The sequence below is a fragment of the Gekko japonicus genome, unplaced genomic scaffold (assembly GCF_001447785.1).
Source record: "Gekko japonicus isolate JY-2015 unplaced genomic scaffold, Gekko_japonicus_V1.1 scaffold269, whole genome shotgun sequence".
Classification (NCBI taxonomy): domain Eukaryota; kingdom Metazoa; phylum Chordata; class Lepidosauria; order Squamata; family Gekkonidae; genus Gekko; species Gekko japonicus.
Window position 1 is genome coordinate 146,947 of NW_015168659.1, and position 14,565 is coordinate 161,511.

Sequence of the window (14,565 nt, forward strand, 5' to 3'; positions counted from 1 at the left end):
TGGAAGTCATGGCGACCTCTGGTGCCTGACCCCACCTGGGGGCCTGGAGGATATTCAGAGAGGTGGCTGAATAAAGCCTGCCCCTGCCTCCTGACTGCTGGTATTCCTTGGAGGAGTCGAACCTGCTTAGCTTCCGAGATCTGACAAGATTGGGCTTGCCTGGGTATGCCGGTTAGGGCCAGAGAACAAATTTCTATATCTGATGGTTCTATTATGGATCATATTCTGGACTAGAGTCAGAATGTGTTTTCTCCACACTTCTCACTTGCAGAATCCAGAGAAATTCCCTGAGATTTTTCCTTTTCTCCAGATCCTCCTTCAGTGTCCAATAGCTCTCTCTTTCCATGGAAGAAACTGTGTATACAATTTAGGTACATGCTTTTTGTACAGGAGAGTGATGTTTTAGCTTGAACATTTGCAAGGTGCTTCCATGACTGCCTTAGATTTTGCCCATTCAGAAACTTTGCAAAGTAGAAAACACTGAATAGATTTTCCCTGTGATTTTGCATTCTCCAGTGCCACCATCCATTAATGGAGCCAGTGGTGATATGCCTGAAGAGGTGACTGTGCTTGTGAGCAAGATGGCAGTTCTGGAATGTATCACAAATGGCAGCCCTACTCCAAGCATAACCTGGCAGAAAGATGGACAGCTCTTAGCTGAAGATTCCCAACACAAGTTCTTAGCCAGTGGAAGAACACTTCAGGTAATATGTGAGTTGCTGAGGATGGGACAGTCCATGAGCCCAAATAAGGTAAATTGGGAGTGATTGAGAAGGAAATTCCCAGAGTCAAAATTCAATCCTTAGTTGAAGATTCCCAACATAAGTTCTTAGCCTTTAGAAGAATGCTTCAGGTAATGTGTGAGTTGCTGAGGATGGGACAGTTCAGGAGCCCAAATAAGGTAAATTGGGAGTGGTTGAGAAGGGAATTCTCAAAGTCAAAATTCAGTCCTATAGAAAATATGGCAAACCGAAATAAGATAAATATTAATTAAATACCATCAAGTAGGCAAGAGATGAACAGAGGTAATTTGTTGTTGCCTTCCTCTGCATAGCAACCCTGGTCTTCCTTGGTGGTCTCCCACACACATACTGATCATGGCCAACCCTGCTTAACTTCTGAGCTCTACTGAGCTTGGGCTAGTCCGGGCTATTCAGGCCAGTGACAGTAACAGGTCCAAATAGAGGCACAGACACTGTGTAAAGTAATTGGACATGGTCATAATGACAAAGTCAGTTTTGGCAACAGGACCACTCATGAAATGTAGGGATCTTTGATGAGTGATCTGAATGACTTTCCTGCATCAGGCTCTTACCTCCCATTATTTTCCAGAATATATTGGATTGAGTCATGGTATGGTCTTTCAATCTCTGTCTTGTTTTGTGCTTGCTAGAGATTTGTTTACATGGTTGTAGTACAAAACATGGAGCAATGCAGGTCTTGGGTGCTGAGATGAAGGGGGCAGAGACTCAATGGAAGCACTGCTGTAACCATTATCGAGTACAGTTATATCCTGTTAGAGATAGAGTGACCCCGTGAATGCACATAATAGCTAGTACAGAATATGGATCTATTTTCCATGGTAAAAATAATGATGAATGTAGACATCCACTTACCAGGTATTTGCGATCACAATGAGAATAATAGCCAGGTGGTTGTTTTGAATATTTAACAGGGGTGCATACATGTAAATATGCTTAACATTCCATTATTTATTTAATATAGACATGTCACTTTAATATCTTTTATCTTCTTTCTAGATCCTCAATTCCCAGATAACAGATACAGGCAGGTATGTCTGTGTTGTGGAGAACACAGCAGGAAGTGCCAAAAAATATTTTAACCTTAATGTTCATGGTAAGATTGCTATTTTCTAAGATGTGGATTGGTTGTGTTCAAATAAGGAACTGTTTAATGCAAAGATTCCTGACTACAAAAAAACAAAACATACTTTAATGTACAATTAGATCTTGCTTCAGTAAGGTGCAAAAGTGTTCACTTCCGCAGAAAAAAGCAGAGGGACTTGAAGAACCTGTTAATGAGAAATGGCAACACAACATGAATTTAAATGGGCCACCCAAATCCTTGGGGCCAGTCTTCAGACTGTTTTCTGCACTTGACATCATCTCTGTCTTCCAAACCTGCTAACCCACTGAAGCAAACATAACTCCCCCCCCGGATCCTTTCTGGCCACTCTCTTGTATTAATTCGTATTTGTGTAGCACCTTCAAAATGGCCAAAGTGCTTTGCAGTTCTTATTTCATCCCTGCAACTTGCTGTGAGTTAGAGTGGACAAATCAGAGCATTGTCGGAAGACACAAGCCCTTTTCAGTCATCACATCTCACCGTGCATATGGAGAAACACACTGCGTGTGACCCTACTGACACACAACCTTGCCATTTTGTCTGAAAGGGGCAACATGTACATTTTTAGTTTATGCACCCTCATTTTTGTCACTTGTTTGTCCCTATTGCTTTGGGTCCATCCGTCCCCCTTTCCACATGTGTTTTGCTCCCTCTGGGACTACTAGAGAGACCAAAACACATTGTGGGGGGGGGACTCTGAAGCAATAGGAACACACAAGTGATGAAAATGAGAATGCAGAAGAGGCAGTTTGAACATGTGAAAATAGTATGGCCTGAAGCTGCTACTCTGCTGAGATCACGAGCAGCAAAACTCTAATTGCATGTCTGATACAAAGTTCTCATGTCACCCCCCAACAAATATGAGGACTTTGAGACATGCAGAGTTACCCTCAGGATGCTGCTGACGTTGTTTAATGTCAAATTCTCTTTTGAGATGATCAGAATAACTGCTGTATGTAGAATTAATCAAAAATTAGTAATTAGTAACTGAGCTACTGAGACATTTTTAGACCTAGAATTGAACTGAACTCATAAATATCTAGGAACCTAAATCAAAGCAAGTTAAATAGTGGTTAAAAAAACTGGTGCAAAAAACTAAACTGTAAAATCTTATTCTAATGTAATTCTAATTCATATACGCAGTGATGTTCCATGAGATAACCTAGGGAACTCTTCATGCTTAAGAAGCGGTCCAAGAATGTCAGCATCAAAGGGGAGATTTCAAATAGATTTCAGTGTTTGTTCCACTTACAGGACTGCTACAGAACTTGAGATCTCAGGGGGGAATATGGAAGTCCTCAGAGAACAGTATTTTTTTCCTGTTTAATTGACCAGTTGTGATCTCATGAGACATGCCACCAAAAGCACTCCCTCTTCCTAATGTCTAGTAGAACTTTGCTGTGTCCTTACATCATAACATTCCATGTGTTCTCCCATCCACAACTTCACAAAATTGGCTGCTGATGACAGGGAGTAGGGAAATGCAGGTTGTGAGGGTATCAGGATACAGGTATAGCCTACTAGACCTTATAGAGTACAGGGGGAAGAGCTTAGAAACCCACCTGCACAGTTACTGTAATTTCTACTTTTGCCCTGTAGTGTTTAATGGTAACCGTGAACCCTGCTTTTTTAAAGGCTTGCGTATCATTTCAAATTAAACAGTGCTTTTAAGTCAGCTCCATCTCTCCCTTAAATAATTATTTATGTAGGAAATTAATCCTTGGCTGGGGTTTTCTTGGAATAACAGTGCAGGGGATCTTCACAAGACGGGCCACCCAGCTTGTGGTCCTGATGCGAAAAACACTGTCATTCACCATAATGAGTTATTTTCCTTCACTGCCAAGAAATGAAATATTTCCTGCTGTTTTGTACTATTTTTAAAAAACAGCAATCGCTTTCCTGAAATTAAATAACAGATGAACCAAGGCAAAGTCCCTTGGGGAAAGAAAGAGGAGTGAACTTTTGTCTGATAAATTGCAAAACATTTCTAATGCTTTTAAGAAGACCCTTCCAGTTTTGGAACAAAATTCGAGTTCAGCAGCACCTTTAAGACCAACAAAGTCTTATTCAAGGTATAAGCTTTTGTGTGCAAGCTTATACCTTGAATAAAACTTTGTTGGTCTTAAAGGTGCTGCTGAACTCGAATTTTGTTCTGTTGCTTCAGACCAACACAGCTACCCACCTGAATCTACCTTCCAGTTTTGGTTCAACTGTTCTCTATCTATACTCTCTCTTTGGGAGACCTCATCAAATGTCATGGTTTTGACACCACTAATTTACTGATGACCCCCAAATGTACCTCTGTTACTCTGTCCAGTCCCGCAATTATGCCTACCATCATACATCAGCCTCTCATCATTATCCAGAATGGTGTAGTGGTGAGAGGGTCAACATAAGATCCGGAAGACCCAGGTTTGAAAGCTTGCTGGGGTGAGCATGGGCCACTCTCACAGCCTAATTTACTTTGCAAAGTTATAGTAGGATAAATGGAGGAATGGAGAACAATGTTGTGAGACTTTTGGGGTCCCCATTGAGGACAAAAGTGGGATACAAATATCTCAATAAGCAAAGGATCTCAAACTGAACATATCTAAAACTTGAAGCACTTACCTCTCTTCCTTTCCTTGGTGGCTCTCTAAATGAGTAAATGTAATTACCAATTGATCTGGCAAATAACATTGGCTTGTTTTTTAATTATATTTCTGTATTGTTCCCAATGTTCAGTGAGTTACCAAGTAATGTCATTTCACCCTGTTCAAAAATTCTCAAGATGGCTCCATCTGTGGATACCTAAATCCATGGATTGGGGCCATGATCATGAGTATTACAGTCTTTTTCCACATGACCTTCCCCATTCACTCATACATTCGATCACCCATACTAAATAATTTATCATACCTCTTGGCAATTCACTGTGGCCAGTTTACAGGGGAAACAGAAAAACAGTGAGGTGAAATGTTTAAAGTGCTGGGTTCTCTCTAGGGAGACCAGGGTTCAAATCCTCATTTCGCTGTGACTCTCAGTAAGTGACCTGAGGACAGTCGCTCTCTCTAAGCCTAATCTGTCTCAAAATGTTGTGAGAATAAAATGGGGAGGAGGAAAGAGCCATGTTTGCCAGCCTGAATTCTTTGGAGGAAGGGTGGAATAAAATTGCTGTTGTAGTTCACCTGATTTACATTTCTTGTTAATTACAATTTTAATGGATGGCCCTCTCAGTGTTTGTGAGGTTTTCACTTACCCTCTTTCAGTGGATGCCAGCCAACTTGTGCAAGATATAAATGAAGTACTTGGAGAAATGTGCTGTTGATCCTTGCCCTTCAGTGCCAGTCACATTTGCAAAAGTGCATGGGGCAGATAAATAATGCAATATTTCAAGGGTGGTCTATTCCTAAGATTTTAAAGAAAGTTGTGATAAGATCTTTACTTATAAAACAACTTTGAACCCCTCAGATGTGAATAACTTCCATGGTATGTAAAATACACCTTCCTAGTGTAAGGTGCTCAAGTAAGTTGTGGCAACTGGTAGCAGAGACTTCTGAATAAAACAGATTGACACTTTTCAATTTAAAAAACTGCCCTGGTTTCCCTGCTGGATGACCTTTCCTGGACAGCTGACAGGGTGTGTGTATCCTTAATTCTCCTGGCCTTCTCAGTGGCTTTTGATACTATCAGCCATAATATCCTTCTTGAGTGTCTAGTAGGGATGGTTCTGGGGAGCATCATAATTCCACCTTTTCTTCTATGCTTTGTAATATTAAGAAATGCTCGGGGAAGTTATCTGGAGCATTGTAGTATGGTGTCTCACAACTCTAGCTCTTATTTATATCTGATTCCCTGGCAGGAATAGAAATGGTTAATCAGAGGCTGCAAATGGTAAAGGGGTAGATATGGGTGAAAAAACCCTGAAGCTTAACCAAAGCAAAAGATGGAAATAATGTGAGGCAGACCTTGAGCCAAACTGGGAGAAAGATTATTGGTTTAGATATTTTATGTTTTGCTATTCCCCATGGCTTGGGACCCAAAGCATCATCATTCCCCCCTCCTCTAATTGAACCTGGGTCTCCATGGTCCTCCTAGTCCACCATTCTAGCCGCCAACTATACCACCCTGATTATAACCTGTTATTAAAGAGTTTGCAAATCCTAAAAAGGATCAGGTTTATAATCTGGGAGTATTTCAGGTTCCATCCCTGATTTTTCGAGAAGCAGGTGATGGAGGCAGCCAGGACTTCTTTTTAACCATGTGTTTGTTCTTCAGCTACAGTCATTCCTGGAGAAAGCAAATCTCGCCACAGTGACACATCAAGGTGGGCAGCCATGTTGGTCTGAAGCAATAAAACAAAGTAAGAGTCCAATGGCACCTTTAAGACCAACAACGTTTTATTCAAGCTGTGAGCTTTTGTGTGCATGCACACTTCATCAGATGCTGAAATGGAATTATACTTCATCAGATGATGAAATGGAATTACATATCATAGTAGCCAAGATGCTGTAAAGTTCACCTCCATGCTAGAAAGTAGATGGACGGGGCCAATCAGTCAGTTTATTATTACAGTCTTCGACTAGTACATAACAATTTAAAAGACAAATAGAAAAATTCCCACAAATAGAAAAATTCCCGATGGATGGTGTCTAAGGAAAGGATTCTCACAACTTGGGGCACATCAATCTCCAGTTCTGACATCTATATTACCTATGTTGTCCCCCCCCCCAGTTGAACCCCAATCAGGTGATAACCAGAAACTGCGCATTCTTTTGATCTGTTAAAAAAATATCTTCACTATTTTGCATGCTAATTTAACAAGCCACCTCTATATATACAACTATGATATGTAATTCATTTCATCATCTGACCAAGTGTGCATGCTCGCAAAAGCTCACACCTCGAATAAAACATTGTTGGTCTTAACGGTGTCATTGGACTCTCACAGTGACACGTCTTGGTACTGTAAAGTACTTCATGCAATTCTGCCTTTGATGCTTCAGCAGATAGAGTGTTAAGTGGCTACCTGTGGAGGTTGTATCTACAGGATTATATCACCGATTTCTTTCAGGGCTCAGTTCAAAGCACCAGGGTACTGGAGGGACCACCTTTTGCCATATGAACTCAGTGGCACTTAAGGTCAATTACAAGTGCCCTCCTCTGTGTTGACTGTGATGAAAACTGGTGGGCATGCAGGACAGGACTTGTTGTGGACTCTAAACTTTTAAATTCCCTGTCCCAAGAAATCCATCTCTTCTCTTCACTCTTAGCCTCGGGGATTGTTCTTTTCTGGAGGACTTTTGGTGGGTGGACAAACTGTACGGTGCCCTATTAATGTCAATTGACTTAACTACTGGATTTTACTTAGTTGCTTCCAGCTATTTTGTTACTGTTAACATCTAAGGATCATTAATTACTCCTCTTTCTATTGTATCACTGATCTGTACTGTTTTATTTTCATTTTGATTGTAGCATGACATTGTGTACTTTCTTGTGTTTTTAATGTTGTTCTGGGCTGGCCAGTATACTGTCTTATCAGTAGAAGGGTGTCCCTGAGATTTTAAAACTAAACAAAAGGCATTTGTTTTTTTTCCTGTTCGATCAGACAAATTATTTTGGTTTTTTTATGCTTGATGAGACAGAATGTAGTTTAAGTAGCAAGAATGTTTGGACTTGTGTATCTTTCCACAGTTCCTCCAAGTATTGTTGGCAGTAATTCTGAGAATTTGACTGTGGTTGTGAATAACTTTATCTCGTTGACCTGTGAGGTCACTGGCTTTCCTCCTCCTGATCTCAGTTGGCTGAAGAATGGAAAACCTATCAGCTTGAATACAAATGCTCTTATTGTACCTGGTAAGAAGACTCTACTGTTGTTTATTTTCCTCTTTTACCTTTACATGTCAGCTTTGCCAAGATAAAGGGGCTGAGGACAAATGTATGCTTTAGGCATTGTGCTGACACAACTGTGTTCTTAAAATGATACAACTGGGAGAAAAACACAAATTCCTGAACACTTTCAAATAAAAAAGAAAATATAATTGTTTGGAGTAACCAGTTGGGCTGCGAATGTTGCCTTCTTTTTTCTATTTAAAAGGTCAGTTTTTAAAGTGTTGCTGTCCAAAGAAGGACAGAAAGAACAAACGGTCAGTTCTCTAGTCTACTAACATGGCATCAGTAAGCTCTTGATTGCCATTGATGTGTATTCAATATGGCCCTTGCTTAAGAGGCTATACTTTGCTTTTAACCCAATGAGGGATTTAAGTAAAGGAAAAAGTTCAAGAAAAAAGAGGAGATTGTTTGTTTTGTTTTTTGCTTCCCTTCCAAGTTAGTAATGTCAAAATGCACAAGCAAGTTGACTGCTGGTATATTTACCTCAAATATAAAAGGACAGAATGGCCCAAGGAAGAGCAACATGCAGACTGGACTCAGAAGAGCCAGGGAAAGGCTTGTGCTTCCTTAGATGCTCATGTCACCATCTCACAGTTAGATTTTTAAACAGAATTACTGTTTGCTAATACATTGTCCAGGGCTAGAAATGCGCAACGATTTTTTTTAAAGAAAACAGGTGATACCAAAGAAGCTTCATATCCCAAGACGTAGACACTCTTTTCTCCCTAGTATCTCTCTTTTCAGTCCTTGTTGTAGTTTCATATGAGATGTGTTTTTAAAACTCTGTTCTGCAGGGGTTAGCTAAAAGCCCATATTAAAGAGCTTTGCTGTCTCTGAATCATCTCAGGTGGTCGAACATTGCAGATTCCTAGGGCCCGGCTGTCTGACGGTGGAGAATATGTTTGTGTAGCCAGAAACAGTGCTGGGGAAAGCATGAAAAGGAGCTTCCTGACTGTTTATGGTGCGTCTTACTGTGTCTTTACAATTGAAGAAAAAAATGGCAAAAAATAACATCTGGTAATTTCTCTAAGGTTGAAATTCTTTCGTCCAAGGAAAGTAAATATATATTCATGTGTTTTTCCCCTCCAAAGTTCCTCCCAGCATTAAAGACCACAGTGGCTCAGCTCTTTCAGTGGTAAATGTGAGGGTGGGGATGCCAGTGATGCTGGAGTGTGAGTCCAATGCCGTTCCACCTCCCATCATTACCTGGTACAAGAACGGACGCACGATCATGGCATCGTCCAATGTGGGAATCAACGCCGATGGACAAATGCTTCATATCAGGAGTGCGGAGGTATTTATATTTGCTATGTCAGACTCTCAAGGTAGCTTACGCCAAATACAAAATACACATTTTAAAACTAAACAAATTGATCCTTATATTGCAGCACAGAGGTAAAAAGACAAGGGAATCAGAATATGTTTAACCATTCCACCACTTAGCCCTTTGCAGAAAAGAGGTAGTAATCAGCTTGTTTAATCATATACATCTCTCACTGGTGTTTTCTGAATAGCAGACCATTAAAGGTAAGGTTGGTATATGTAATTACCTTTGGGGCATATTTCAATACAAACAGGTATTGTTTTTTCCCCACCAGTCTGTACTGAATGTTGCTCGACAAACTAGATATTTGAATTGGCTACTACAATCGGTAATCATCAACATGTCTGGGTACAATTCCTTTTAAGCATGCCAGTGATTTAGTTAGTGAGGCTAAAATTGGAGATTGGGGTAGGGGAGATGCTTACATTCATAATTAACTTGTCTGATTATAAACCATAATGAGCACTAAGGAAAAACTATGTAGAAATATAATAAATAGTTGATTGTTAAAACTGATTTGCTTATGCATTCAGCCTTTGTAGCAAGCTCCCAAATGCTCTTTAGTGACTGTTCAAGTCAATTCGCTATTCTTATTTATTGTGCATTGCTGTTAAGCTATTTGTTTTGCAGCTGGAAGATGTTATTCTCAATGAAGTGGCACTTGAATATAATTTCCCTTCTTACATTCTCAGGTATCTGATACAGGCCAGTATGTTTGTAAAGCTACAAATATCGCAGGGCGGGATGACAAAAACTTCCACCTTAATGTTCATGGTAAGTTTATAGGAACAACTGAGAGCCCATGACTGCTTCCATGTGGGGATGGGGTGGAATAAAGTGGGGATGGCATCTGCAAGCCCTGTCCCACTCCCTATTGTCACAGAAGTGTCAAGGTAAAAAATTGTGCTGGGCAACTGCAGCCCAACAATCCCCTCCCCCTTTCTGGCAAAGGTGCAGTGTATGTTCCATTTTGAAGGAGGAGCTTAACTCTTCCCCCTTGCCTTATTGGCTGGAAGCTCTACCTACATTTCCCTGTTTCAATCAGATTTAAGCAGGTTTCCATTTGATCCACTGTAAACAGGGAAGCCCTTGGAGCATCATGAGTCATACTCAGAATAGAAGCTCCCAAATGTGGGGATGAGCTGCCCTTCATTGAGGAGGGGAACCCTGTGTAGAATCCTCAGGTATAAAGTAGTGTGTAGCATGTCAGACAAGGACCAGAGACCTGGGCTGCAGTCACATGGTTGTTTTGATTGGGATTCACTGCTGTTCCCTCTCGCATATAAAATCGCTGATCAGACAGGCCAATCCGCCTCCCGCCCCGAAGCGGGCTCACTCATGCAATGCTCCCGGTTCTCTCCCGCGTTTTCCTACACCCGGAAAAACAAGTACTTTCTGGGTGTTTCTGCTGCAATTCCGCACTTTCCCCTATCTGGACTCCCCTCTCACAAGGAGTGCGATTTGGTCTCTTTTTTTCCCTGGCGACCGCCATTATGCGCATGCGCAGTTATGCACATGATAACCCTTGCACATGCGCAAATGATTTTAAAAAAAATTCCTGCACTGCCACTTGGGTGGTGCAGCTGTCTGACTCATCGCGCGATTAAAGAGGGACGTGTATCCAGTTTTCATCTGATAAATAAAGTTGCGGATAAACCGACAGCGGGAGCAAGTCGCAGTAAGAGGTCAGTATGACCGCAGCCCTGCTTTCAAATCAGCATTTGGCAATTGCAGATGACTGGGTGACCTTGAGCCGGTCAACTGCTTCTGCTTTCAGCATAACTGATCTTATAGGATTGTTGTGAGGATCACAGCCTTGATCCGGAGATGCTCAGGAGAAAGGCTGCTATAGAAAGGTTCAGTCAATCAATTAAAATATCAAAGGGAAAAAAGGAAAATTCTACACGCTGCCCTGAGCTCCTTGAAAGTAAGAAAAGAAATGGATGGATGGAGTCACAGATATATTAGCCAACAGTTAGTTAATCAAACAGCTAATTGGACAAAAGCCCATTTGCCTTGGGCTCTTTTTCCCCAGGAAATATTCTTTAATTAATTGCCCGGTCACTTTTAGGTGACTGTACAACTTGGAAGCTGTATTGGGCTGGGAAAGGGAAGAAGTGTTGAGCCCCCATCTTTTTGCAATTCTTTGTTCTTGTTCACAGTTCCACCCAACATTGAAGGCCCTCATCAAGAGTGGATCAATGAAACTATCAGTAACCCTGTAACCTTTATTTGTGATGCCACTGGAATTCCTCCACCAATGATAACATGGCTGAAGAATGGAAAGCCAATTGGTAATGTGCCCTGTAATTCATGTAGCGATTCATCATTATAAATTTCTTGTCTAGTATTTTAAGATATGAAGAGTTCAGTTAAAATTCAACTGGACAAGGTAATGATAAGACCAAAAAATGAGTAGTTTTTAATCTCCTTGTTCCTTCCCTGTAGTCCCTTTAGGGAAGTTATATCAAGACAAGAAATGTTTTTTATTTTTTAAATTTATTTTCCTCACTTTCAAACTGCTTTCATTCAAGAAAGGATTCAAGGCAGGTTACAATGATACATTAAAATAAATTTCAATACACATTACAACCAACCACAAACCTATCTAGAATCAGTACTGGCCTCCAGAAAGAAAGAAAAAAGGATGTGAAAAGTCCTGCAAAATTGTTTTGTTTTACATTGGTCTCTTTCACACACACTAAATAATGCACTTTCAGTCCACTTTCAATGCACTTTGCAACTGGATTTTACTGTGGCCCATTCTGCATCTAATATTCACTCCATTGTTTTACCAAACCCATACTGGAACAAAAAAAGGTATGGCTCAAAACCACATTCAAATACCCCAGGCCAACACTATACTGACTGCAGAATTACCCCTGAATGGCCATAAAACAGCCATAAATCTATGCAGACAGTACTATAAAACTAAGAGATCAAAGGAAGTCAAAGCCGCATGCAGTGTGGAGAGTTCGATAAAATCTGACAAAGAAAGTGAAAGTGGCATGCAAAGTAGAGGGGAATTTCTGTCCCAAGATGGGTTTGGTAAAACAGCGGAGCGAATGCTAGATGCAGAATGGGCCTGTGTGAAACATCAAAATCCACCTGCAAACGATCACTGAAGTGGATTGAAACTGCATTATTTCGCATGTGTGGAAGTGCCTCAGCATTGTCAATGGAGCTGATTCAAGATTCTAAGCAAATTGATGGATTATGAGTGTAACTATGTGAGATGATGATGATAATAATAATAATAATAATAATAATTTTCATTTATTAATCGCTTTCCCCAGTGGGCTCAAAGCGATGTACAGTTACTCAAATATAGACAAGGGACTAACAATGTTTGTAGGGGATAGGGAAGACAACATATATATTCATTTTAACTGCACACGCCGATACTGCCCCGGTGTAGAACGTCTTCTTGGCTGGCTTCGTCATTTTCCGGCACGGCTGCTTGCTGCTCAGGCTCCGGGACCCGTATGTCTGTCGCCACACTGCCACCGCCTGGCCGGAACGTCCGTTGCAGGAGTTCGATCTGTAGCCGGCAAGCTGTTTTGCCTTTACAAGCCGTGACCATCGACGTTCAACTGTCAGCTAATGCCCTCCCAGAAGGAAGATTGGCGTGCCCGCCCTCGCTAAGGAGCGGTTCCCATTTTATCTACTCGCCGGAGCTTTCGAATCGCTGGGTAGACGATGAGCTGGGGACAACAGGCTGGCTGCTCACACCAGCGCGGGGCTTGAACTGACACAGTTCAGATGTTAAGGCAGTGGGATATACCCACAGAGGGGAAGGGATTATTTATTTATATAGAGAATTCATAGCCTGCTTTACTTAAGACTGCCAACCTCCTGGAATTATTACTGATTTCCAGACTACAGAGATCAGTTCCCTTGGAAAAAATAGCAGCTTTGGGGGGCAAATTCCATTGTATCACATCCCTGATGAGCTTCCTTCCCAAACTCAACCCTCCCCAGGAAGCTTCTACAAGAGTTTCCCAAATTGGATTTGGCAACCCTGTATTATCATGGCCAAAGTCCTTCTCAAAGCTGCTAACCAAAGTTATTTAAACATTATAGTCAAATACATTAAAGCAGAGGTCATTTCGGGGAGGATCGTGGGGGATCGTAGTTCCCCCGGGTGAGGTACGGGGGGCGGGGCACATGACAAAGCCCCGCCCCCTGCTTCCGGCTGCCCCGCTTCCGGCCCTCATTCAGCCAGGAGGAGGCAGGAGAAGAGGGAGGGTAAGTTGCTTCCTCCCTGCCTCCCCCCCCAGCCTGCCTGGGGCCAGGGAGGGCCTTTGCACTCCCGCTGGCCTTGCAGGTCCACTGCCGGGCCCCTCATGGGGCTCTGCAGTGGAGCTGCAAGGCCGGCGGCGGCGGCCGGGACCATTGGGGGCGGGGTGTGTGGCCTTATGACACACGTCCGGTGATGTCAGGGGGTGTGGCATATGCTAATGAGTTATGCTAATGAGTTCCCCTAGCTCTTTTTCTACGAAACAACCCCTGCATTAAAGAAATTGATATGTCACAGAGAAGAGACACGTTGGCACTGGATCTCTTTCAGCCCTTGACAGCAGCTGGACTTCTCATGGTTGGCAGTTACCATGAGGATTACCTCATAGTTAGGAACTAACTTATATTCTATAAGTGCAAAAGGGTTCAAGGAATGTGGCCTGAAACCCATTTAACTGGCCTATATCAACTGTGGGATCCATAATCTAAGGACTGTGAATCCTACCAAGATTTCCCTCAGCCCAGATAGCTGCTGCAATGTTGTGACTTATTCGCAGGCCTATTATTCAAAGTGTAAAGAACATTGGAGAAGAAGGTACAGTGAGCCAGCTAGGATACACAAACATCATGTTGCCACACCCTGATATACTCTAGAGGCGTCACTGTACAGTTGAGTTCAGCAGTCATCTAGGAAAAAACCTGCAACTTCTGTATATATTCAATAGTAACTGATTCCTGTTCATTTGTCTGCATTTAGAAAACTCTGACTCTCTTGAGATGCATATTTTGTCGGGAGGCAGCAAGCTTCAAATTGCTAGGTCTCAGCATTCAGATAATGGGAACTACTCCTGCATTGCCTCAAATGTAGAAGGCAAAGCTCGGAAATTTTACAGTCTTTCTGTTCAAGGTACAATATTTGGTGTGTTTGTGTGCATGTGTTCTGCTCTGCTGAAAATAGTAGTCTTGGGATAAGTGTTGCAAAGTAACTTGCTTGTGTTTATTAAGCCATGTAGTGCTTTGTATTTGGAGACTTGTATTAAGCTACGTAGTGCTTTGTATTTGGCAAATCTGAACCTAAAAAAACAATAGGGAACCATCTTGGTGCTGCTGTGGCCTCCCTTTTTGGGAAATCAGCATAGGACTCAGTAGATCTCTGCTGCCTCAACTTGGGGCTATGGACATACCTGAACCATAATAATTGCTCATTATTGTGAACACAAGGCCCTTGCCTATTCCTGTATGAAGGCACAGAGCTCTCCCATTGG

General features: G+C 41.8%; 1 protein-coding gene across 1 annotated transcript in view; it reads left to right on the forward strand.

Annotated features, from left to right (window-relative positions):
* The window catches only part of HMCN1 (hemicentin 1), a 234,521-nt gene that overhangs the window by 144,432 nt on the left and 75,524 nt on the right, over positions 1-14,565 (forward strand). The window contains exons 47-54 of the mRNA XM_015415242.1: positions 517-704; positions 1,761-1,857; positions 7,540-7,701; positions 8,585-8,698; positions 8,829-9,031; positions 9,754-9,835; positions 11,224-11,355; positions 14,058-14,207. Of these exons, the coding sequence (XP_015270728.1) occupies positions 517-704; positions 1,761-1,857; positions 7,540-7,701; positions 8,585-8,698; positions 8,829-9,031; positions 9,754-9,835; positions 11,224-11,355; positions 14,058-14,207 (1,128 nt within the window). The remainder of the gene's footprint in view (positions 1-516; positions 705-1,760; positions 1,858-7,539; positions 7,702-8,584; positions 8,699-8,828; positions 9,032-9,753; positions 9,836-11,223; positions 11,356-14,057; positions 14,208-14,565) is intronic.